Consider the following 26,878-nt stretch of genomic DNA (forward strand, 5'->3'; position numbering starts at 1 on the left):
AGCAGCTGTGTACATCTTTGGCCTCTGACTCCTTGATTCAAGGGTGGCAGAGAGGAGATGTTATTCACAAGGGAAGCTGCTCAAGGGAGAGGGTCTCACACAACTGGTTCAAATATAAGTGTTAGTTATCATTGTCATCATCATCAAATCAGTGTCATTTCATGCTCTGTGCTTCTGTAAAAGGGGGAAGGAGAGACTGGCCTAGATCAGAGGTGTCGAACTCTGTGCAGCCCACAAAATTCCCCAGATTAAAATGTAGTTGGGAAATGGTTATAGCAAAATAAAGAAAAAAATACAACATTTGTTGTTATTGAGTCATTTCAATCCTGCCTGGCTCTTCATGACTCCATTTTGGGGTTTCCTTGGCCAAGATACTAGAATGATTTGCCATTTCCTTCTCCAGCTCATTTTACAGATGAGGAAACTGAGGCAAACAGGGTTAAGTGACTTGCCCAGGGTCACACAGCTAGTAAGTGTCTAAGGCCAGATCTGAACTTCCTGATTCTAAGCCCAGAGCTCTATCCATTTCACTACCTAGCTGCCCCACAATACAACACAGATAATGTTAATCTGTGAATCCAAGAATCTGCAGGGATCTATTCCTGTTTGAATTTGCCACCACTATGTTACATGATCCTTAACGTTCCTTCTAACTCCAAGTCTATGATCCTATAATCCATAGGAGATTTAAACACATGGGAACTTGCTAGAAATACAAATAAACCTACAAAACTTCATAAAAGGTAATAATTTCATGTTGTATTCCTAATTAATTATTATTTATTGCTATCTATAATGAATTGATTTCTTTTTTTTTAAATAATGATGAAGGTTGAACTATAAATATTAAGCTCCTGTTGATAGCTGTAGTCAGGACTATGCTGGATCCAGACTAGTTAGATTGGGTGGAGAGGAAAAGGGGATGATTAAATTTTCAGTGTGTTTACACCTCAGAAATTGGCAAGCCCCACAAATCAGGGTTTGAGTTATTGTTTTGTTCATTGTCTAGACTTGAGAAAGTGCTAGAGAAAAGTGAAATAGTGCAGATTAAACCTAAAAATGCCTGTTGTTGAACATTTACCAGCACACCCCTGGGTGTAGTGGAAAGAACATTAAATTGGGAATCCTCTGTAATTGAATGTAAGATTTTTTGGGCATGGGCCATTTTAGTTTTGTCTCTGTGTTCCCAGTAACTAGCACACAGTAGGTTTTTTACTGAATGCTTCTTGGAATGAATTGAGAATTGACCTGGGTTCTAGTGCAACGATCTATATGATATTGGACCTATTAAATAAGGAGGTGGACTAGATTTTCCAATTCAGGATAATTTCTAAAAACACAAATGCATATACACATCCATACATAAGTTTGTACTTCTGCCTCTTAAAATATTTCCTACGAATGCATACGCAGAAGAAAGAGCTTTAAAAACTATAGAAGAAAACAGCAATGTGCTTTGAAATGAAAATTGCAGATTCTCAAGGACGAGATGTCTGTTGATTTCTCTCCACTTGAAGATGTGTCTATTTTTCTTCCATATCGGAGCTTCCCTCACACTGGAGCCTCCTGCTTTAGGTCTCCAAACTGATATAATCGGAAACGTTTGGTCACCTTTAGCACTAGGTCCCAGCAGGCATCTTCCTCTGCCGAAGAGATAGCTCCTCTTTTCTTCCTCTCCTTCTGAGAAAGCCCTGGGGTATCAAACCATCACAAAGCTCACTCCCCTCCCACTTTGCTCACTGCCTCAATGGGGGAGGCAGCCTGGTCTGTGTCATTCTCTGCAGTGCACGGTTGCCAGGGAGATGAAGGCTCTCCAGAATCCACCCAGCCTGTCACAGCATCTCAGCCTTGGGTATTTCTATTCTTAAAAGAGTGGAGCTGGCATTAGTGGCTAACACCATGCCTTCCCCAACCCCCAACCAAGCCCTTTGAGGGGTTGTAATGTTTGATGTGTATAAATCTATTTTGCCTACAAAAGACTATTTATGACATACTGTTTCCTCCTGCAGCTCAGAATGTTTGTGAATGTTTGAAAGTAGACCCAAAGAGGACACAGCCATTTGCTAAAAAGGAAAAGAAAGGCACTTTCTTTCCTTGTCTTCCTTAAGAATGAGTCTTTCCTTTCTATTCTTCCCCTGCCCCTCCCCAGACAGCCAGCTCCTCCATCAGAACAAGAGCTCTTCACACTGAGCTCCCTGCCCTTTTGGGGGAAAGAGGTTACAAAGGCGAAATGGGAAAGCTGGTAATGGATCAGCTAAATACACTTACACACAACGAAAGAACACTTGGCAAGGGAGAGAATTTCCAGGTGCTGAGAGACACAATTCAGCTATGGATTGCTCTGGTCTGAATAAAGGGACTACTAGAGAAAGACTTCCCAAGCAAGACTTTTTTCCCCCTATGGGCAATAGATGAAAGCAGCCTTGGGCTCTTCTGATTATCCTAATTTTACACGTTCAAGCAGCAGGCTGATGAAGCTTATGAGGAGTACATTCTGAGCGGCAGAAGCCTGATTCCAAGGGATTTCACTTGGGGCCCTGGAGGAAGCATTTAAAAGTAGGGGGTCACAGAGAAGGGACAAAAGAACTTACTGTTTGTCAGCATCTGCAGATCTTCCACTGATGGAGGTGAGGCCTTCTTTTCATAGGGGATGACTGTGTTCAGATACTGCAAAGGAAATACAAGGGCATTTAAGAGGAGAATCAGGCAGAAGGAATGAGAACTGAGAAGGGAACTTTTGTAGTCTTCTTGGACAGTCTTAGGACTCTTTGTTTCCAGGAACAGGATGCTATTTTTTCCTAGATAAGACTAGTACTTTGGGAATATGGCATTCTCACAACTGGGTCAAAGAATCAAAGATTTAGAGTTTTGAGGGAAGGGACCTGAAACTTCTTTTAATCCAGCTTCCTCATTTTATAAAGAAATGGAAGCCCAGAGAGGTTTAGTGACTTGCCCAACATCACATGGGTACAGATTCAAACACAGCCACGATCTGAACCCAAACACAGCAATAATAACATGACAGATCCCTGTTTCAAGAGAATCCCTGACAATTTCATTCCCATCTTCAGGGGCCCACATTTAAGGATGGATGGCCAACTCATACAGCTATCTTCTCTACTTCCTTTAAATTCAACACACATTTATACTATGTTCACAGCACCTTCCTGGTTAGTGGGGATCCCAGATGAAAATGACACAGTGCTTGCCCTTAGGGAGATTAAAATTTAGTGGGAAATGTAGCATATGATTTAAGGTATATAACACCAAAGAAAATGTACACAAAAGAGGTATGAGAGTTGGGGATCACAGGATAATTGGTTTAGAGATGAAAGGGTTCTTAATGCCACCCCTTCATTTTACAGACAAAAAAACTGAGGCTCTGAGAGCTTAAGAGACTGCTCAGCTAATCAGTGTTGGTGACATATGAACCAAGGTCTTTTTGGCTCCACATGAAGCAACCATCCCTAATCTTTCCAACTTGAGGGGCCTCATGGTAGAGACAGAAGTAGCATCTAAATGTGCTTCAGGGGATTTCAATAGGCAGAGAGGTAGAAGTCTGTCCTAGAAGTATGAAAGACAGATGCAGACTCTGTTTTATTAAGAATAACTCACATTTCTATAAGGCTTTAAATTCTGTAAAGCATAGTTATCTCCCCCCTGCCCCGCCCCACGGAGGCAGTGTAACCATTCTGATCCCCTCTTTACAGATGAGGAAACAGAATTGGAGAGATGAAGTCTTAGATTCACAGTTATAAAACTTTTAAAATGTTATTGTGGCAACTAAAACCTAGGTCCTCAGAATCCACAGTGCCTACTGTGTGCTATGGACACTCTAGGCAGCAAATGATTTTAATTAAATTGGAAAACAAAATAATTCTCCTTTATTCCAGGGATGGGGAACCTGCAGCCTCGAGGCCACATGTGGCTCTTTAGGTTCTCAAGCGTGGCCCTCTGACTGAATCTAAACTTGTGAGGTTAGTATTCAGTCAAAGGGCTGCACTTGAGTACCTAGATGGTCACGTGTCCTCAAGGCTGCAGGTTTCCCACCCCTGCTTTAGCCATTCAGAAAATACTAATGCTTTATTAGGGGCAGTTCCTTATGTTTCAAAGTAGAGTATGACAGACAATATGACAGACAGCTCTTGTTTTCCCTGCTGCTGACTAGCTGTGTAACCTTGAGCATGCCACTGAGGAAGCCTCTGTGAACCTTGGGGTCTTCACCTGTAAAGGGAAGATTAGGACAGATCCTTTCTAAGGTTCTTCCATCTCTCAAGTTCAACAATCTATGATTCCTTTGTCAAAAATGACAGGAAAGCGATGCACAATAATGCCGGTAGTCCTGAGTGTTGGATATGCTCCCTCTGCTGGTTTTTATTGGTGCCTCTGCAACCGAACCAGCATCCCAAGGACCCCCAGTAAATTAACAGCTATGACTGGTAGAGAACTTGAGAGGCCATCTAGTCTATTCCCTAGACAAATAAGAACTTATTCTAATTTTTAAAAAATAAGAAAAATAAGAACTTATTCAATTTTTTTAATCCTTTATATACTGCCTTAGTAACCAGAAAGATATCAAGGTTGCTCCCCCAGTGGGAAAATGGCCAAATGGAGTTAAAAAAATATGATTTTGGAATTTTAAATACATCTAGTGTGGATTGAAGGCCCAGTAGGATCCATGGGAGAGCTACACGGGACCTCATGTAATAGAGAATAGGTCTTATATGGAATCTAAATCTCAGACAAGGGGGATTCTTTGGGCCTAGTCTGTGGTGCATCACTCACCTTGTAGTTCTCTCAAGCTGCCTTGGTAGCCAGTTTATGTGGCACCTATGCTTTGTGACTTTCATCAGGTTTTTGGTAAGGAATATTCTCTTTCTTAAAGGAAAGAGGAATGTTGTAGAGACTTTTCTGAATCATCTATCACTCTCACCCTTTGTTCAGGGAGGTTGGATTGCAGGAGCCAGAAAGGACTCTGGGTGCTAGAGATGATGCTCATACCTGTTTATCAGTTCCTGAGTTGCCAAAGGTCTGCCGAATACCAGTCTGCAGGATGTTGGAGATACCCTCCATGCTGAAGCGCTGGAAAAGACAAGAACAGGACTCTAGATAGGCAAAGCCTTTTCTGAGCTTTGCAGTTTTCTACCCTCAAGGTTTCTGGGTCCTTCCTGAATCCTAAGAACTATATACAATCTACATGTTGTTCTGTGGGTAAGTACCTTAGGACATTGGGTCAGTCTAAAGCTACAAACCAAGCCTGAATGGCCCTATGTGCCGGAATAATCATTACACCCTCAGAGAGCCAGATCCCCCAATCTCAGTGGGTACATGGATACTCTGAATCTCTGACCTTGCTTCCTTTAGATCTCTCAGAATAGGCAAGGGCATTAAAAAAATAAATACTTCCAAAAAATTTGGTCAGATGAAACAAGACCCTTTGACAGAAAAAGGATTCAAGAAACCATTATTATAGCACATTATTAACCACCATTATTTGTAGGATGGCCTTGTCTTTTAATACCTACCTGTATTGACAGGGAAGCATTGGCCCAAATAATCCTGCTAAGGTCCTGATCAGCCTTCCACTCACTTCTCACCTTTGAGATCTCAAGGGGGCATTGATCAGGCCTGAGTGGACAAGCCAGGACTATTAGCTGCCCCAGGGCCAGAGACACAGGATCCTGGAATATATCTCCATTGTAAACTAAATGCCAGACTTAAGACCCTCGTTTTTCTCAAGGTTCATTTGTGAAGAGCATTACATGTTACCCTTGTTATTCATCTTCATATGCATACATACTGTTTTTTCAACTGGATTGGAAGCCTCTGAGATCAAGGACTATACTTTGTCCTTTTTACCTATAATGCATAATGAATGTTTGCCAATAACAGATTTGCTGTAAGGCTGAATTGGGACCTGGATTTCTATGGATGAATGGAACTGCTCAACCCCCTACATTTGCTGGGGCGAGGGATCTGGCACCCAGTAGTTTTCTCCCTTGCAGGGATTTTTCACCTACCTTGAGGGGCATCTGGTTTCCTTTCTCTATTCGGCTACTTTGCAGGCTCAACCCTTTCTCTTTCCGTCTCTTCTTCATCAGCTCTCTCTGCTCTTTCTGTTTGTTCTGGACCTCAATAAGCACGGTGATAAAGGAATTCTTCACTTCCTTCTCAAACTCCAGCTCATCACGCCTGGCAAGCTGTTGTACCAGTTCCTCGGAGTAATCTCGGATAGCACCTTCTACCCGATCCAACAGCTCACCCAGCTCCGACCCTGACATATGTCTCAGTCCTGTAAGAAAGAAGGCCAACAAGATCTACACCTTTTCCAAACCAGCCCTAACCAAGGTGAGGTGGGAAACACATCTACTGGGTGAGGCTAGATCTACAGCAGGAGAGCATGCTAGAGGACACTGCCCACCGGACCTTCTATGGAAGACAATGGCATCATTCCCAGAAGAAGGCAATGTGCTGCAGTGAAAAGAGCCCTAGACTTTGAATGAAGGGGCTGTTACTACTTAGCTGTGTGTGTGACCTCAGGAAAGTCAGCGAACCTCTCAGCTTCCTCATCTATGAAATGAGGATGTTGGATGAGATGATCTCCGAGGCTTCTTCAAATTCTGAGACTCTCTAAGTGACAGATCCAGGAACAGAACCTGGTCCTAGACCCGCTTCCCAGAGTGATCACCATCCGCAAGAACATGCATTTCCACTCTGCTTCCTTCAAGTGCTCTATTAAGTGGTTAATATGTGTAAGGCACTGGGCTTGGTGACTTTGTGCCTGGAGTATAAAAGCAATATTGTCTCTGCCCTCAAGGAGCTTGCGTTCTAGGAGGCAGGAGAGGCAGGGTGAAGAGCGGAGACACAAAATCGACACAGACAAGTAAGTGCATTGTCACTCAAGGGAGACAAATAATCACTGTGAACATCAGGGAAGGCTGCATGAAGGAGATGGCATCTAAGCGACAAAGGTTCTAAGAGGCAGAAGTGAGAAGAGAAGGAATTCTAAAAGGAGAAGCCTGTGCAAATGCAGGAAGCTGCCCAAAGCAGCCAATGGTACAGTTTAAGTGGAATGTAGACACCGTAATATAAAATAAGTCTGGAAAGACAGTTCAGACTCAAATTGCAGAGGGCCTAGAACATCAGACTAAGTTTTTATCTTATAGAATATAAGGAAACCACTGAAGGTTGTTGGTGCCAGTGGTGGTAGTAGTGGTGGTGATGGTGACATTGTCAGACTTTTGTGTTAGGAAGATGATTTTGCCGACTAAACTGGAGATGGATTGTTTCATGTTTCTCTGTATCCCATATGCCTAGTATGTGCCTGGTATACAGTAGGAGCTTAATAAATGCTAATTGATGAACTGGGGACAGGAGAGTCTAGAAAGAAGGAAAACCAATTAGGAGGCTATTATGGTAGTCCAGGTGAAGGCCTGAACTCAGGCCATGTCAGTGTGAGTAGAGGGGAATGGATTCAAGAAACAACAGAGAGGTAGAATCTTTGGAGATAACCTCCTCAAAATCACTGGTGTCCAAATGAGCAATAATTAGGTATATCTATCTGGCTTAATCCAGATTCCATATTAAAAAGGAATGAGGAAGAGCTGTTTATTTCCAGGGGTTGACCAAGATATAATACACAGAACCCACCTGAGTGGTGACCTCCATGATACCCTGAAGCCTCCTTTAAACACAGGTGTGTCTATTTGTGTGTATGTGTATACATACATTATCTACACAGCTCTCTAAGATTGTAAGTTGCAGAGAAGGTACTGACCTGTTGAAGAAGTTTCTTCACTTGGGAATTTCCCAGACCAGTGGAATAACAGGTCCAGCTTCTCTCTCTCTCTTTCATTCTTCCTCTCTTTCTGACTCTGTCTCTCTCTGCGTGTCTCTCTCTATATATTTATATACATACACACATATGTATATATCTATATAGATGATTACAGAAAGATGCATATACATGTGTGTAGATATTTTGTATAGTATTCACCTTTAGAGAAATTCATAGCGTAGAGCCACAGACATCGCGGAGAGACTGTAAAGTTTATTTTTGCTCTTTTATGAGTTAAAACTCCAAGTGGAATGAACAATAAAAACCCGGCCAGTAGGTGGCGCAAACTCTGCTCTCTTAGAGAAAAGGGGGCTGGAGAAAACTAAACCTACTTTCCATTTAGGCTTTTTCATTTGTAAAGCTGCTTTTCTGAGTCATTTCCCTACTCCCATTTCCCAACTTGCTTCTTTCTAAATTCATCCTCAGTTTTTATTTTTGAATCTCTTGCTGATCGAGCTCATTTCCCCTGTTTTATCCAGCTATTCTAGGCCCTCATCCCATCTCCATTTTTGCCATTTAATTATGTATTTCAGCTGCTTCCCAGTCCTTTTGCTTAGTGCTTTTACCTTTGCTATAATATTTGAGTGCCTGGGCATCATGCCAGGGGAGTTGGTTCCTGATGCAGCATTGCTGCAGACAAAATTGTTCTGTCCATCTGAATAGTCTTTCTGTTTGTTATAAGTCTGGCTCCTGATGTTCAAAGTCATTGATTTTAATGTGTGGGGGTTATGTTCCTTCCTTTCTCTGACTTCTGACTTGATTTTAAATATGACATTTGTACTGGTCACTTTTGTCAGCCAGTCAGTGTCACTGTTGGATCAATCTGCCCATCACAACAATGTCTGCCAGAACACTTTTTCTTCTCACTCTGACTACACTAAATCATTTTCATGTACTTGATTTTTACTCCCCAATTAGTGTCTATTCCCATTCCCACATTTGTACTTAACAAAGCAAGAAGGGAGGAGGAGCAGAAGGGAAGGAAAGAATTTGGAACTCAAAATTCTGAAAAATAACTGTTAAATTTTTTCACATATAATTGGGAAAATATTTACCAAAATAAATAAAAATAATTAAAAACAATAACAACAAAGGATCATAGATTTAGAGTCAGAAAGGATGTTAGAGGCCACAGAATCTAACCCCCTCACCTAAGAAGGAGGAAACTGATACAAACAGGGGTTAAGTGATTTGCCTAGGGTCAGTCACCCAGCTAGTAAGAACAGGAGGCTGAATTTGATCTCAGGTCTTCCTGACTCCAAGCCCAGTACTCTATCCACTGTGTCAGCAGCTACCTTGTTGTCACTTGTTGTGATTCACCTTCCTGAATTTGTCATGCTGAATTTATTACCAAACATGCCCTTTCCAGTATTTTACATTTTTCCATGTTTCATACTTTTTATGATTCATCCAGACTTTATTTTCCAAGTGACATAGTTATGATGTCTCTGCAGTCAGCTTTCCACTATTCATACCATTTACCTGAAACTTAGCTGTTTTAAGGCAGTAGCAGGTTCATGTTGTATTTATCACTTACATTGTTCTACTTAATTTGCTTCTGTATTCTTATCATGGAGTCACAGGATTTGAAGCTGGAAGGAACCTCAGAGCTCATTTTATAGATGAGAAAAGGGAGATTTGAAATAAACCTTTGCCCAAGGTCAAATAGGTAGCAAGGTCAGATTTTGAACATAGGCCCTCTGATTCCAAACCCAGTGTTCTTTCTGCTACACTATGCTACTCCAATAACCCTTTGGTTAATTTCCTTTTCCAGTATTTTCTCCCTTCTATTTTGTTTAGTTGCTTTTATTTTTTCAAGTATTTTAATCTTGGTTTATTTCTTGAAGGAAGGTAAGAAATTCCTGTCACACCTGGCTTCTAGCGCTCCAGATTTCTCCAGGCCCTCCTCTGTGACAATGCCCCAGCTTCCTGTACCCCAGGCCCCTGCTCCAACCCACTTGCAGCCTTCACCTTCATGAGACCAGTTGTTGTTGAAGGTCTGTGTCAATGCTTGCATCTCTTGCAAGAGGATGGAATCTGCCTGGGATGAAGTTTCCCCTCCATCCTCCTCCTCCAAAACCTCCTCTTCATCCTCAGGGTCTGGGGAGTTCTGCATCATCTCCTCAATCTCTTCAATTACCTGGGAAGGAGTCAGAACACAGACAGGGGTTATCAGGTTGGCGTAGTTGCTGATCCAGCTTTGTACAGAGGGTCATTCTGATCTGAACTTTGATGAGTCCAAGAAGCTTCTAATTAGATGGTCTGGAAAATTCACAAAGCATTATTGATGCTTCATATGAAAGAATAATAAAAATTGCTCCATGTCTAAAGGGACTTAAATATACAGCTCCTCAAACATGAAGCACTTGTCCATTTGGGATAATAATCTCTTCCAAGAAGACCATTTAGGTGAGTGCTTTACTGGAACTACACTTCAGGAACCAAGCAGGTCTGACTGGAAGAGACCATTTACTTCAAAGCACTGAGCACTTTATTTTTAATATATTACGCACCCAACTTCAGGGTAGGATTCAATCCATTAGTTACTGTAATGCTTAAAAGAAATGTTCCTGGTGCATTTGAGAGGCTGGAAAACATTTAAAGTAAAGAAGAAGGCTATATATCCAGATCTACCTACATGGGAGGGAAGCAAGGCCAAAACCATTTCCTGAGCAATTGAAAGTAAAGATGATACAGCCAGAAAAGTTAAATTGCGGCTTTCTGAATTTAAGTAAAACCTAGGTTCCTGGCCTCAAATGAAGCACTTGATAGGAGAAAGTTTTTGCCCCAGCAGGTGCTAAGGAGGAGTGCCCCAAGAGATTAAGGAAGGACCACTTCTTTTTACATTAACTGTTAATGAACGGAGGAGAAAAGGAAAGTTTCAGAAACCAAATGGGGTCAACTGTGCAACCAGGGGGCAAACAGGAGGGGCAAAAAAAATGTTTCTATGAATAATACCTTGTCTGGCTATTTGGATGTGAAGAGCTAAAATAAATACAAACTGGACACATACCGCTGCTTTAAAGACAAGAAGTAAGGTTCAGAGATGTGATTTATTCATTAGGTCAAGAAAAAGAAACAAGGATTATTTATTCCCATTCATTAGGCTAACAAATGGACTTCCATGGCCTCAAAACAATGGGGTTGTTTTTGGTAAACAGTGTTACATTCAGAGTTAAATTGGATGACCAACTCATATTCCTGTTCAGATCTATGAAAACAGCAGTATTTCTTCTTCACGGTTATAACCTAGAACTTCAATGAGGCTACAGGAAGAGAAATCAAGCACAATTATCTGTAACCCAACCACAGAGAACCATCAGGTAGATGCGTATTTCAAAAGTCAAGGTTCAGTGAACCATAGGCACAAGTTTCACTAATCATCCTTAGAGAGAACACGATGATTTAGCAATGGGTTGCCATAGCTAGAATATGTAAAGAAATCAGTGAGATCTTTTTGAAATGTATCAGAATATGCAGAAAAGGAGACTGGCCTAGAAAAAAGCTAGACACATTCAAAGGTAGAGGTAGTGGGGGTGGGGTGGGAGGAAAGAACCAGCTTTTAAAAAAATTCTCGGGGAGAAAAAGCCATGTTTTTCTCTAAATTGTTCCTGTCATTTTTTTCTCCTATGAGTTTCCCTAGTCTTTGGCCAATAAAGATCTTGTTTTTGCATCTGATACTGTCACACCTCCCTTTTCCACTTCTATCATCCCCCTTAACCAAATCATGATATCTGAAGACCTAACTTTCCCCCCTAATAACTATAAGTCCCTGTTTTCTTTCCTTATCTGCTCCCCTTCAGTCTTTATTTTTACCACAGGTAAAGGTAAAGACAACTCCCACCTTTCCCCCATAGTCCCTGTGCCTTTCTCTTAAAAGATACCCTCTGGACCAGAATTTATGTCAGACCCCACTTTGAGAAACAATATATTCTAACGACTCCGGAGGCTAACCACTATCCTCCCTTAGTATTAATTTATGACAGCTAAAATATAATTGCTTCAACTAAATATTGAGAATTTCCCTTCATAGTCCATCTCTTTTTCATTATGACTACTATTGTACACATGAAAGACATGCATAATTAAATATTGGAAAATATTAATCCAAAGAAAGACTAATCGGGAACTTGGGTGTGTTTCTGTTTTCATCTAGAACAAGAAGAGCAAATGCCTGATGTCTTTGTGATCTAAGGAGTCCCAATTCCCAGAGCAATGTGTAATACAAGGAAAATTAGGAACCCCTGAGAAACCCCTAGCTACTGACAAGCACTCCCAGAAAGAATGGACTCAGATATCTTTGGCATTTAGCAAACCCCCTGGGACTCCATGACTCCACCAAGGAATGTCAGTAGATAGGACCATCCCACTGAAGGATGACCTGGCAGACCCTGTCTAGCAGATATCCCTGGGGCTCCGTGACTCCACCAAGGAATGTAAATGAGATTATCCCACTAGTACGATAACCTGACTGAATCTTTTGATCAGCCAGGACCTTTGTTCCTGTTTTCCCCCCCACTCTGTACCCCCATATCCTACATAAGCCAAGTCATCACCCCAACACATTGGCCATTGATTTGTGGTGCCCGATGTGGTGCCCCAATGGCCGCCGGCTAATAAATTCTCCAATTAAAACTTATACTCTGTGGTGTGTCTCGCTCGCTTCTGGTACAACAAATGGATTATAGTTCAGAGGACAAAATGAATTAAAGGAAAGGTCTGCCTACTAACAAAGAGTGGCTCTATTTGAGTCAAGTTTCATATCATGTCTGTATTTACTGAATGACTCTCAAAGGATCTCACAAACTAGAAGAGGAAGTTGAGGCACAAAGAGATTTAAGCTGCTCATCCAAGATCCAATTAGCAGGGTCTTAGAGTTAGGAGATTTGACTTTGATCAATCAGAGATTAAAGTCAAATCTTCTAACTCTGAGGCCTTGCTAGTACCACCAGAGCACAATTCCCCCCTCTGACCTTCTTGAATACAGCAAGTTTCTCTCAGAAGAATTAGAAGCCTCTAGGTACTTGGTTAGAATGTACCTGATCTGCTGTGAGTAGAGGTTCCTCATTAATACCAGAGTCATTTTCACTCTTCTCATTGAACTCTTCCTCTTCCTTCTCATGGATCTGAAAGAATAAACGCAGATAGAATTCTGATTGGTCATTATAGGGGCACGTTTTCCCATTTGGTCTTTAGAACTCCACTCCCATCACGCAGCATGCATCACTGAGTCTGGCCCAAAAGGAGAGGGGGAAGGCGGCAGTGTGTGGACAGGTCCATTCTGATAAAGAAGACAGACAGTTTTTCTTCTGACCACAGACAGTTTCTTCTTGGTGATGATCTGTGGTTATCAGATTCCTCTCCCATCACAAAACTTGGAACCATATTAAAATCTCAAAAATGTAAACTGAAAATGTTGGGCCTGCATTTTAAAGAGCCCAAAGTACCTTCACAAAGTGAATGATACTGCAACTACCCCCTACATCATGGCTCAACTACTTACCTCACTGAGTAGTTCCAATCTGAGTGTCTCACCAGATTGCATTTTTATTAGTATTTTTAAAGGGAAATGGGAGAAAGGAAGGAATTGCCCCAGGCCGAATAATCCTGTTTTTAGACTGTGCGGACCCACCATAGCTTTCCTGGGTTGCAAGTGTGGTGTCATGACAGAAGGAGCATGCAATGAATCCACATTGGATAGGCCACTGAATAACCCAGTACCATCAAATGAAGGTCAAACTAAGCTAAAAATAAAATGACATTTTAAAAGCTCACTTAATCTATTTGTTCTGAGTCTCTGGGATCATATAATCCTAAGAAAACCCATGGCAGCTCAATGTCCTATGGCTTTGCAAAGGGTTGGAGCTCAGAACAAAGCTCAACTGAATTAGAGCAACTCTAGGTGAACAAATACTCACCAATAGACAACAGAGCTACTCTCTATGCTATTTCTAATTCAATCCAATGAGAATTTATTAAGTGCCTACTATGTGTAAGCTGTATAGTGCCTACTATGTGTACATTGTACTACGTGATAGAGATGAAAAGATAGAATGAAAAGCAGTTACTGATCTCAAGAAGCCAGCATTTTACCATTCCAATTCAAGGAGTTCCTCATCCTTATTTCCAAAGTAACTGGGATGAGTCACGAGAATTCTTGAAGAAGAGAAGAAGCAATGTTCCTGGCCACAATTTAGCCACAGCACAGCAGCTTCCAATCTCTATACTCATAGCCTCTTTGGGAATGTCTGCTCAAATCCAATTATTCAAACCATCACCTTCCCCAACTACATAAACATTTCAGACTTTGACTTTAAGTTCACTTAAAAATCTGTCCCAAGCAGCACTCCTTGAAAAGTCCCCTCATACTAGGCATCAAAACAACTGAGGTGGCACTTCACCCTTGCAGCTTTTGACTTGGTAAGCTGCTCCTCTGGCTCTTCCTAGGACTTAGATTTTTCCCATCCTCCCTAGAACTACTTTACCTTTCCCCTTTATTCCATAGTCCTGAATACCAGAGACAAATTCAACTCATACACTTTTCCCCCTCTTCTTATGGAGTCATTTCAGCTCCCCAGAGCCTTAATCCACATTTCTAGTCACTCTTCTGGGATGGGACCAGAAAGGAACACTCCTACACAACAGTGACTCTCCATATAACACAACCAATCAGCAAGCGAGATTAAAATCAAGGGAGCTAGGGACCTGCTAATCTGATAGCACAGCAGAATAATTTCAGACCAAGTGGACCTACTATATGTCTCTCACACTTTCTGACATTTTTTGGATGATATCCATCACTTGTCAAGGCCTAAATTGAGCACCTGGAACTGTATGGCATCTTTGATAGTCTAAAAACCACACCCACATATCCTGAGGATTGCTTAGGCTCCCATAAAGCCCCATAATAAGGATTCATTTAAATCCAGGGCCAGCTCATATGAACGAAAATAAATAGTTTTTGCCTAAAACACCGCTAGTACCGAACATGGCTAACAGGCAGGACAGTGAGACTATAGGCCAATTTTGAGAAGCTGAGATGGAAGTACCACAGAACCAGATGGTGACATCTATTTCTGCTGTTTAACCCATATGTTCCTCTCTCTGCCAACCCCACCACCTGTGTTAGCTTCTTGGTTACAGCAGTTCTCCATCAAGCAGAACAGCACTCCTCAGGACCAGGACTTGCTCAGAACTGTATTCACATGGTGGAGCTTTCCTGGGGCCAGAAAGTCCTGTGGCGAAAGTCGGACCCGTGCTGAGAAGTACAGTTTGATTCTCATATCCCTGTGACAGCAGCTGCAGTTCTGTGTGCTGAAAAACCTTTGGCATAAAATCTATAAATAATTGCAATGTTTACGTTTTCTTAAATGTGGCCAATTACACTGACTTTACATAATTGGCTACTAATGATGTAGCTTTTAAATATGCTGCTTCCCTTCCTAAGATGCTCTCTCTGTGTTTCGGCATTTCCTGCTGAAGGCAGGGAGGGAGCTTCTCAGGATGGATCCTCCTTGTGGTTTATAAGTTAATGTACTTGGGGCTATGCAGCAGGAAGGATGATCTTTGTGTTTCTCAGACACAAACAAAGCCTGACTGGGTTGATCTTCAAGGTTTGAGGAAAGAGGCTGTGAAAATTAATTAGGACTCTGTGAAATGTACTTGCAGCTCTTAGTAAAAAGAGAGTGGTATTGGACTTACTGTTTTTTCCTCCTAGCACTGTTTTTTTTTTTTTAATGCAGGGAATAGGATTTAGGCAGACTACTCTCTAGAACATGGATTCCTTTTCTTAACATGAAGACTCTCCTTCAACTGTGTTCTATCACTTCTCAACCAGCCCTGGGTCTTGCTCCTATACTCCCTATGGTTCTACCTCAATTCTGCCCTGACACTCCAATTCCAAGCTGGCAGTCATTCCCTTGCTCACTCTACCCTGCCTTGGACTACCTCCTTGGCTTCCACTCTGATTCTCCTCTTGCCTCACCCACTTATCAGCAAGCCCTCTAACTCCTCACAGATTCAGCAGCTCCCCTGGACCCCTGAGGCAATTTCTTTTACAGGAGGTATAAAAATGGCAGATGAGATGATCCCAGTATGTGACCACATGTCTCATGTGTAAAAATATGGCTTTTGACGTGCCCTGAATTGGATTGTTATTTCAGTGTGCAAAAAGGGTCACAGGGAATCCTGCCCTCATCTGTGCTACCCAAAAACAGATCACAGGAACTAGTCTAATATGTGGTTATAGACCAGAAAAACATTCAGGCAAGGCCATCAAGAGTTGGTGTTTGTTTCTGCATTGTTTATATTGTCAAACTTGATTGGTGTGTTGTTTAGTTTTGCCAAACTACTTTTGTTTTCTATTTCTTTTTTAATTTTTTTTTGTTACAAAGGACAGCTCTTTGGGTAGAGAAGGCCAAAAGGCTAATATGGAAATGAAAATGATATTAAAATAGGAAAATAATCAAAAATTTTTAAGACTTTGCATTTCTCTTTGGGATGGGAGGAGTCTTGCAAGTTGCTTCCACACAATCCCCAAAGTCAAAAGAATTTGAAATAAACTATTCTCTTCCAAGGGGAATCATTCATACTCGTCTAAGTAATTAATGCCTTCCCAGAGCTGAGTCTAGAAGTCCAAGGTGTCTGACTGTTTCAGTCAGAAGTTTCTCCTTCCTTGATTTGACTAGGAGAGTTTCATTAGAGCTGTGGAACCTGGAAGATATAGAGTTGAATGCAAATTTCTATACATGGTAATAGTACTAATGGTTCTGATGTTTGTTAATACCTGATGCACAATGGCAAATAAAATCATCCTGGGTTGAGTACTTGTGTTCAAAGAATAGGTATGTTAAATGAATTTATTTTTGAAAGTATTTGAGTTCACTCCATTCATAAAAAAGGACTCATCTCTATAGTACATTCAGCCTTTTACACAAAATTTCCCTTCCCCTATATTATTGCCATAAATAGCAGGTCCCTTGGCACATCCTTCTTCCAAGTTAAAAAAATGCAATTCTTATCTTCAGGTAAAAATGTCAAAGGTGACAAAAGAAAGCTACCAGTTTGGCCCCATGGAGCTATTCATCCCCCAAGATCTATTTTTCATCTTGTGATGTTAAAAAACAGCCCATGAAGGAGTGATGTGGTCTTTCTCTTACTGATGACCGACTCGGGAATACCTGAGCCAAGGGATAACTATCCTATCCTAACAGAATAGAACACCAAAGGTAAAGGCCTTAAAGAATGCCACTTTCTAGACTCAATCTTACTCTCCTCACCTCCACCCCCTCACCCCAACCCCAGCTCTATGGCTCAGCTGGCTGCTCAGGTCCCTGAAGAAGACAAAAGATATTTTGATTTGCCTTCTAGGTCAGCCTCTGCTTTCTATCAAATAAGGGTCAGAAATAGCCAAGTAATAAAGGAAGAAGAGGGCAGCCTTGCTCCATTCACTTAAAATACCTTTTCCTTTACATTAGATAGAAGGGATTTTGTGTGGGTCTCAAGTTCATCTTTCTCAGGGTCATTCCATTCACCCTGAAATATGAACACTCCTGAGGGAAATCTGCAAATGAGGATAAATTAGAGTTCTTTTGAAGAGCTGTCTTGTGTCTCCTTGAGCTTGACCCAGGGTTGAGCAAGAAAGGTGGCAAAAGTGATAACAAAGCAGAATTTGCCTTAGCGCTAGGATGGGTTTGATTTTAATTCCAGAACACAAATGAACTATATATCCACTCTAAGCTCCCTCACATGTAGGATTTGTTTTTGGTACTGGCCATCTAATGAACCCAAGTTATCTTTACATCTTCTCTATAGACAACTGAAAAATTGTAGCCTAGAGAAAAAAAGCAAGTAGCCAAGAGTCACACAAAGAATTCATGCTCAAGACAGGACCTAGTACTCAGTCCCTGGGATGTTTACCAAACAGGTTAATAGGAATCTAGAAGTATTAAAACCACTGACCCAGAGCAATTAAGCCCCTCAAGGATGAACAAATAACTTTTCTGAGGTCTGGGGTTTCTTGTGTCATTCTATATTTCAGGAGTTAAGCAAATTTCATTTTTTCTCAGTAACGCTTACCTGTGGTATGGTGGAAGGAACACCAGACTCAGAGACAGAAGTTCTGCTGAGGTCAAGGCCTGGATCCCCCACTTACTAACTGGGCAACCTTAGGCAAGTCATTTAACCTCACTGAATCTCTGTTCCTTCACCCATATTATAGGGATAGTAGCACTTACACTATCTCAGGAGACTGAGATGTGGAAAGGACCTTGTAAACTAGAAAGCAAGATATAAATCAGATCTTTTCCTGTTGCTGGTTGAGCACTTATTCTGGACAGGTAACCTACAGAAACAGTAGACCAGCAAGGGGAATTTTTGCAGATGGATTTCACATTGACACAGCACGGGGAAACCTGGGCCAGGATGAAACTCTTCAGTTCATTTCAAGTTTGCCACATCTGTTTTCCCTGACAGCAAAATCTAGAGAACAAGCCAAAGAAAAAGTGACCTTTTCCAGGGAGTCAACTGAATGAAGCCAATAAATGTTTTTTTTTCCTTCTATATGTAGCTTTGGCTGAGATGTTCACCTTGGACCTAGATGGATTTCACTTCTTGCTATCCTGTACAAAAGACTCAAAATAGATTCCTGTACTTTATTTTCCCTATTCTCTTGAGATTTTCATCTCAGTTTGCCAAGGCACCTTCCTCTTCAGTGCCAAAGCGTCTGACCCTGGCTCAACCACTCAAAGGCCTTCCAGCCAGATTTCCTAAAGAACACATCCCTATATCTATCTGGCTATGAGAACTTGCTCCAGAACTATGATCATGCCTGCAGAATAATTGTGAGCAATTAGTACCAGCAATGTTTTTGACAACGTTTTTGATGGAAGAGAGGGAAATGAGATAACTTCAGTTCTCTTACATAGGTGAACTGGAGTCGTTATACTTCTGCCAAGGAATGTCATTACCTAGGCACAAAAATAGCCTGTAACATTTGTCCGATTTCTTACACTTCAGACCTATTCACTTTGTAACACTTTGTGTTACAAAGGTCAATGATGTTAGCTCTCTGGATACATACCTCTTAAAAATAGCTACCCCTAATAACTAGCAGCCACCCTTGATCTGTCACTTCTCCATTTCCACCCTTCCTACCCCACCTTCCCACCCATCTTACCCCTTCCTTCAAGCAATGATTGACAGTTTTTGCTAGAAGTTGTTCACTAATAATACAAATTACTTATGTTGGTGATCATTTTACCTAAAGAAATCAACATCTCCTCAAACCCCATTCAATATAGCACAACTGTCAAGGCCCCAGAGAGGTACCTCAGTGTCTGAGATGTTGCCATTCAGAGCCTCGATGTTTGGGTCCCTCCAGTCTTCCCCAAGTGAAGGGATGTAATTGTCCGTCAGAGCATCCCAAACTCTGAAAACAAAGAAAGCTTCTTGTTAGCAGACATCTGTGGCCTGGCTCCGCCTGGGGGAAGGAAGAACTCAGCTAGAGAAGGAGAGAGGCTTCTCTGTGTGCCAGGCTGAGATCATCTGCCTTCCAGCATGGTTGGTCAAAACAGCCTAGGAATCACATTAGAAGGCAAACATAGCAAGAAGGAACAATACTAAAGGGCCCAAGACACACTGGTGCCAGGTCAGCTATTTCAGGATTGAGGTATCCGAAGGCAGGGCAATTTCTTGTCATAAATCACTAACAATGAAGGCTACAGATAAACAGTGATTTATATCTGGGCCTGAACATAAATCTACCCTTAGAGCAGGTGCATGGTTCACATCCTGTGGCCCTGGGTGGTAACTTACTGGTTTCCTTTTCTATTAGTAGGCAGAAGTTTGTAAAGAGCTGCAGGAAGATTTCCTGGATGAATGACCCTCTCTCACTGAGGTCCGGGACCTTCATGCAGTTTGCATGGGTCCCAAGAGATCTACTACCTAATATGTCAAGAAAATTAACTGCCTCACAGAAGCTAAGCTGCATAATTGAGATCCCTCCAACTCTTGTTTAATATTAATGGCTTGCCCCCAAGACACATAGGGATGGTGTAACCCTGCCCTCTCTACAAGTTGATATTCTCAAGCAGCAGGCCCTCTATGCCTCACACGGGGTATCAATACATCACAAAAAGTGCACAGCTAATAGAAACAGTTATCTCTTCACGGTTCATTTTAGCTCCACAGAGGGTGGGGTGGGGGGAAGGACCTGCTTCTCCTTTTATATTTTTATGTTTTTACTTTTTCTTTTCATCCTCAGCACTTAGCCTGATCCATAAGAAACGCTTAATAAACATTTGTTGAAAATGTTTGTTTTAAATCTGACGTATTATAGGAAAAATTGTTTTAGATAGGTCTTAAAATCCAACACATCTAATCCAGAAGACATCCTCTGAAAAACAGATGTTTCAGGAGCGTTTCAAACACAAATTAGAATAAAAAATGAAGTCACAGGCACATGCTTATTTATTCAACATGAACAGCAATAACAATGGTTTACATGCACACACATAGCCCTTTCCTGGCACAAAGTATTGTGTGTGTGTGCGTGCATGTGTGTGTGTGTGTGTGTGATGTTGGTCCCAACATTGCACAGACATAAGCCAACACCAAGAAATCTAAATGTGCAAAATAACACACCAACCTCCAAGAGTTGATGGCACACAAAGAAGAGGCAGATGATTTTGTTAAATTATGTAAGGTAAGGTACACCTATAAGGGCCTTCCAAAATGTGCTACAAAATTGTCACCCAGCCTGAACACACAAGAGTGCCATGTAACCACATGTAAAATGTTTTAAATTCTACATATGTACAAACATTGTATACACAATAACACTGGAAGGCACGCCTGTAACATGGCTGCATTTTACTGCATAAAGGCTTCAATGGACATAGTGTGCCATATACACAATTGCAGATTCACATGCAGAATACTGAATACAAACACTTAAAAATGTGCTAGTGAATACCACCCCCCCCCAAAAAGCCAAGGACAAAGGAAAAACTGCAGCACAACCATTTGATATTGTACAGATGCAAAACAGGAATCATACACATGCATAATATATAAACATGAAGCATACTGTCCACCATTAGCAAAGAAACAAAAGAGGCACCCCAGAAAATATAACAATATAATGGCAGTGCTTAGGACATCCATTTATGCTCTATTTTTCTTCCATTACAAGGAAGCTCTTTAAGACACCAACTCATCAAATACTCATTAGACATCTATTCAGAAAGATTTCAGAAAGGAATTCTCAAACCCAGTGGTGTTACCAGATTGCCAATCTCCTAATCTTTATCAGTCCTGGTTCAACTGCGTCAATCCCTGATGAGTTTAAACTTGAGTTCCATTAGCATTCCAGTATAGAAAAACCAAAGTGATCAGCTCTCTCAGATAAGGCTACTTTGCTAGAAGTGCTCACACCAGCAGAGTTGACCCTGGCTCCCTCACTCACACATCAGAATCCCATTCTTGACCATCCCACAGAATTTTTTTTAAAACACCAGCAGTGCCCTTCAGCTCCTTCTCTAAATCCTTACTCCTATACGAATTGTTGTTAGGGCTGTACAAGAACCATTTTTGTAGTGGGCAATGCAATGACCTTCAGGATCTTCCCTGTGGGAAGTGCAAAAAGAAAAAAATGAAATTCAGTCAAGTTCAAAACAGGCAGAAATCTTTCGTCCTTATTCTGGGCAGGAAGGAAGATGAAAGCCTTATTACACCGCATCAACTTTCACTTCACCTTGAAAATGTTCACCTCCTTAGGATGGTAGCCAAGAGAGCTCTCAAGTCCGTTGGGGAGCACTTCTCCTTTCTGAGGTTTTACTCAGCTGCCTTCCTTCTCCAATTTCTGGCCTTGCAATGGTGCTTTCTAAGCCTTCTCCTCCTGAGCATGTTTTGCCACTTCTATCTTTTTTGGATTTTTTATATTTTGCTCTTTCACACTGTCATTCTCTCCATCCCACTCTCTTCCCCTCTCCCCCTACTTCTTCTCATTCGGGTCTTAGATTCTGCTGAACTAAAAATAAAAAAAAAACATTTAAAAACCTTTCAAGGGCTTCCTAATCAACTGCATCATTTTTTTTCATATCTACCTTGCATGCATGTATCAGTGGTTCCAGAAGACATTTTTAAAACACTAAATCAAAACCTAGAATTCTGTACGTACTAGAAAAACCTAGGTATGCAGTTGGCAAACCTATGCTCTAACCCTTTTAGCCTGGGGTCCCTCGTGTGATACACACCCAGACATTAGCCACTAGCCTGGGCCCCTGGCAGTGAACTGCATTATTAAAGGCAGAGCAAAAGCCTTATGGGTGCTACTGGCCTCTTCAGAGTACAATGAGTGAGCGTCACTGAGGAAGCAAAGACAAATTAGGCAGTCAGCAGCAGCAATAACTTGGGGGTGGGGTGGGTGAAGGGAGGGCGGAGAGGCAGGAGGAAGGCCAACTGAAAAAGGCCAAGAGCAAGAAGTACAAAGCTTTTTTGTGAGAGAAAGAGAGAGCTGGAAGTATTCATCTGGCTTTCTATTGCATCCTAGGCAGAGCTTCTAAAAGTGGAGTTATCCCGATTAAAAGGTAGCCTTAAGGTGGACTGTGGAGCTGAGCTTTCAAGTTGGCATTGTCTTAGGGAAAGGAGAACCTTGAATACTATCTTTTAATTCATTTTTAGCATCTATAAACTGTACACTTATAGAAAACAAAGATGGGGGCAGCTAGATGGCGCAGTGAGTAGAGCACCGGCCCTGGAGTCAGGAGGACCCGAGTTCAAATCCGGCCTCAGACACTTGACACACTTACTAGCTGTGTGACCTTGGGCAAGTCACTTAACTCCAACTGCCCTGACCAAGAAAAAGAAAAAGAAAACAAAGATGAAACAGATGCCCTCAGCTGAACCACTACCTTTATCCCACTACCTAAGGCTCTAAAGCCAGCAGCTACCTTCTACATCAAAGGGAGCTTATTTTGAAGGCATTTTGCTTTTGGATTAGCATGTATGTAGAACTGGCCAAAGGCTAGGGAAGAATGGGATGTGTCTAAAAGGGGGGAGTCGCCAGAAAAGGGATAAGCAAATGGATCGGTATGGATCCTAAGGTGGCCACTCGGCCTACTTACCTGTCTACTCCTTGGAAATTTCCCACACCTGCCAAGTATGGTAAGAATCCATGTGGAACTCCTACACTAATCCTAACTTGGTCCCCAACAAACATCTGTCAGGATAAGTCCTAGGGCACCTACCCTACTTCATTTGTAAGACTGACCTCCCAGACATAGACAATACTCTCTGCTGGGAATCTTGAAGTCATGTTAGAAGTCAATGAGCACCAACGATTACTGGCATGTGTGATTCTATGCAATGTCGTGCAATGTGAGCTGATTACATAGATTACATAGATTAAATTATTTGTAACTATGTTGGTCTCTTATCTCCCATTGGACAGTAAGCTACACAAGGCAGGGATAATGTTCCTCAAATGAATGAATGCCTTAAAATAACTTTTTAAGCTTTCCCATTCAGTACAGATTAGTATTATTTTTGCCTGGCATATGGGACAATCAAACCTGTAAATGAAGAACTAATTTTCCTAAGGTTACAAAATGAGGCAAGAGAGAAAAAGTCCGTTAGTCCAGAATTCCCCACACCAGATCATTCTCCAAACCACAGGTGGACACTATGGCTTATGACCGGTAGCATGTGTGTTTCTAAGTCACAGCTTAAATTCAACTATAAACTGGTGCCAAGGTTTAAAATTGCACCACCGCGCTGACTCCGATGAATTGAAATCTTTAACCCAAGAATTATATTTAAACAAAGAAGGAACAACTTTGTGTCAGTAACCATTGTTTCAAGCTTCTTAACCCTGTGTGATGGCTAGAAGTGTGATGAGGCAGGAGGAGGTTGGCTCTTCAGAACTTTTAATGAGCCACAATGACAGATTATCAGAGTCACCTGTGGTTTGGAGAATGATTTGGAGAATTCCCCACACCAGATCATTCTTAATAATAATGAAGTCCACAACTATTCTTCTCTATTAAGAGAAATCAGGTAAATCGCCACAAGCTTAAGGCCTAAGAGAAATCTGTGTGAGAGCAAGAATTGTAATTTTAAAAAGATGCAGCTTTAGTACTGGACTTCTTCAGGCTCAGGTCTTCCCAGTGACATTTGCTAAAATAGGAAGGCACAGGGATAGTGTTGTAGGCCTGTATATGATGATGATGATGATGATGACAATGATGGTGCTAAAAGCTAACATTTGTATAGCACTAAGTGCCAGACACTGTGCTACATACTTTACAATTGTTATTTCATTTGATTCTCATAATTTGATTCCCTTGGGAGGTAAGTACAATTATTATCCCCCTTTTATAGATCAAGAAGCTGAGTCAAACAGAGGTTAAATGACTTGTCTAAGTCTTTGAGGTCAGAATTGAACTCAGATCTTCCTGACTCCAGGTCAAGCACTCTGTCCCCAGAATACTGCTGTTAGTTTACTTACACTATCTGCAAAGTGGGCTTTGTCATTTTAGCAAATAGTGTATGGGTCAGTTATGTTTGAAATATTCTCACTTAATTAATTCCCCCAACTTCTGCTCCCTATGAGCCTACCTCCTCACTCTGCAGTCTATGGATGGGCACACTCTTCCCACTTAAGGCCATGGAAAAGAGAAAAACTGGGACTTACTGTTCCTGACTTCTCTAACTCATGAATTACTTTTTTTTTCTTAAATGATTTTAAGAAAGCTGCTAGATGTTCTTTTCTTTTTACTGGGAGGTTTTTTTTTCCCATTTCCATCACCTCCTCTTACTTATTCAAAACAAATTAACCCCTTCTCCTTCAAATCCTTCCTTTCCTTGACTGCTCTAACACTTTAATACCTTGTTTCATAATACCTATCATATCATTTTGTTTTAATGTTTTACTGACAACATTCTGGGACTGATCTTCTAGCCCTAAAGCATCTTAATTATATAGAGAAAATTCACAGTGCTGGTGTTTCTCCAGAAAAAAATAATCATAAATGACTGACCTTTTTTCATCACAATGAATTTGGAAAGGAGGGGAAAAGATTTCTAATTTCCAAGAAATAGATGGTCCTGGAATTCTGAGAGTCACAGTGCAATGCAACTAGAGAACAGGATCACAGTTTAGTGCTGGAAGGGACATTAGAGGTCAAAGTGTCTGAGGCACAGAGAGGTTAAATAACTTGTCCACGGCTACATAGCTAGTGTGTGAAGTGAGATTGAAACCCAGATCTTTCTAACTTCAAGTCCATCACTCAGTCTACTGTACCACACTTTCCTCTGAATTTAATGTTCCTGACATTGCATTTCACGGCTAGGAAAACCTTACTCACTAAAAATCAATTCATTCCTCTAAGGCTTCAACCCTGGAAAAAGTGATCACAAAAAAAAGAACAGCTATAGGGCAGAATCAGTGGCAACGGCATAAGAACAGACTGGAGCGAACAATGGGTGCAGCATGGCTTTGTTGGGGAGTCTGGGAGTGGACGTGACCAATCACAAATCTATGGGTTCATTATGATCCTTTGTCAGGGAGCCTCAGCTGAAAGGCTGTAATCTGAGACAAAGGAGGTATGGGGAGGTATGGTAAGATTTCTTACTCTTCATCCTGCAGATTCTCTTCCTCCTCCTGGATCTGCAATTGGTTCTTCACAGGGGCCAGGTTCTCAGTCTTGGCATTATAGTTTCGAAAGCAGACATTGAGCTTCTCATCAAACTCATTCACAAGATCCTCCATAGACTTGAAGCTAATAATTTCAGAGGAGAAATTCTCAAGCTCAGAGAGAGAGGGGTCTTCTAGGTGGTGGGGAGATGAGCCGTAGAAACATCGAGGTTTCTCATCCCTGTCCTCTGTATAGCAGGGTCGCAAGTCCTCAAATTCTTCATCTAGGCTCACCAACGGGGCCTCCATTTTGTGCAGGTTTGGACCAAGAGCAACTTCCACGTTGACCTTATCTGGAAATTAAAAAAAGAAGAAACAATATGATCCAGGACTGGCCTCTTTTTCTATGTTCTGCTAAGGGATATCTAAAGCCTTATCAACATCCATTTGCAAATAGCCTTATTCCCCTTGGAGGAAAAACAACCATCTTTTGAGCATTCCATATATTCTAGATGCCTATTTTGGCATTTAGGATACTTCTTATACACGTAATACACATATTTAGGATACTTACTTGGGCTTCGTAAATAACACCAATATGAAAGACAACTAAATAACTTCTTGAAGTTGCTTTTTAACTGAAGATTCTAACCATCAGTAGGGAGGCAGTCTAAGCCAGCTACATGTCCCCATAAAGGTCTTTCATAGCCATGCTGAATATGAAACACGGGTAAGCACTTTGTAGGAAACCTGTGCCTTTACTTATTTATAGGCTTATTTTCTATACCACTCATTCAGCACTTACCATGTATCTCTTTGTATTATCATCATGTGTGAGAAGCTATGTGTATGTCACCTTTGACTATTTCTTCTCCCTCACCTAAAACACCCAATCAGTTGCTAAGTCCCGTCAATTCTACTTCTGTACCTCCTCCTTTCCACTCCCCCTATCGGCACCCTATTTCAGTCTCCCATTACTTCTTGCGTGAACTATTGAAACAGCCTTCTAATTGGCTTTCTGGTCTATTCTGTCTTTGCACAGAAGCTCAAATAATGCACAGTTGCATATTTGTTCCAAGGATTTTGTTTTTCTTTCTTTTTCACTGGGGGAGGTGGGGAGCTGGGAGAGAGAGAAAAGTATTTTTCCCTGGCAAATAAAATATAAAATTCCTTAGCTGATTATTCAAAGCCCTTGTCAAGTTGTCTCCTGCATTCCTTTCTAGCCTTTGTTCACACTCATTGTGGACTGCTAACTATTCCTTGATACAGTATTCTCCCACTTCTGTGCATCTGCACATGCCACCTTCTATGCCTAGATCAAACTCCTCCCATGACTTTACCTGTTGAGATCCTTTTCTCTCTTTAAAGCAGCTCCAGTACCTCTTCCACAAGCCCTTTCCTGATCC

General features: G+C 41.4%; 1 protein-coding gene across 2 annotated transcripts in view; it reads right to left on the reverse strand.

Annotated features, from left to right (window-relative positions):
- Positions 1–26,878, reverse strand: part of FEZ1 (fasciculation and elongation protein zeta 1) — an 82,298-nt gene that overhangs the window by 4,045 nt on the left and 51,375 nt on the right. For both annotated transcript variants that reach the window (XM_036747853.1, XM_036747854.1), the window contains exons 2-8: positions 25,471–25,825; positions 19,166–19,265; positions 12,877–12,963; positions 9,809–9,977; positions 6,021–6,292; positions 5,002–5,082; positions 2,592–2,667 (exon numbers count right to left, since the gene is read on the reverse strand). In XM_036747853.1, the coding sequence (XP_036603748.1) occupies positions 2,592–2,667; positions 5,002–5,082; positions 6,021–6,292; positions 9,809–9,977; positions 12,877–12,963; positions 19,166–19,265; positions 25,471–25,781 (1,096 nt within the window). In that variant the 5' untranslated portion in view covers positions 25,782–25,825. The remainder of the gene's footprint in view (positions 1–2,591; positions 2,668–5,001; positions 5,083–6,020; positions 6,293–9,808; positions 9,978–12,876; positions 12,964–19,165; positions 19,266–25,470; positions 25,826–26,878) is intronic.

This window comes from Trichosurus vulpecula, chromosome 2 (assembly GCF_011100635.1).
Source record: "Trichosurus vulpecula isolate mTriVul1 chromosome 2, mTriVul1.pri, whole genome shotgun sequence".
NCBI lineage: Eukaryota > Metazoa > Chordata > Mammalia > Diprotodontia > Phalangeridae > Trichosurus > Trichosurus vulpecula.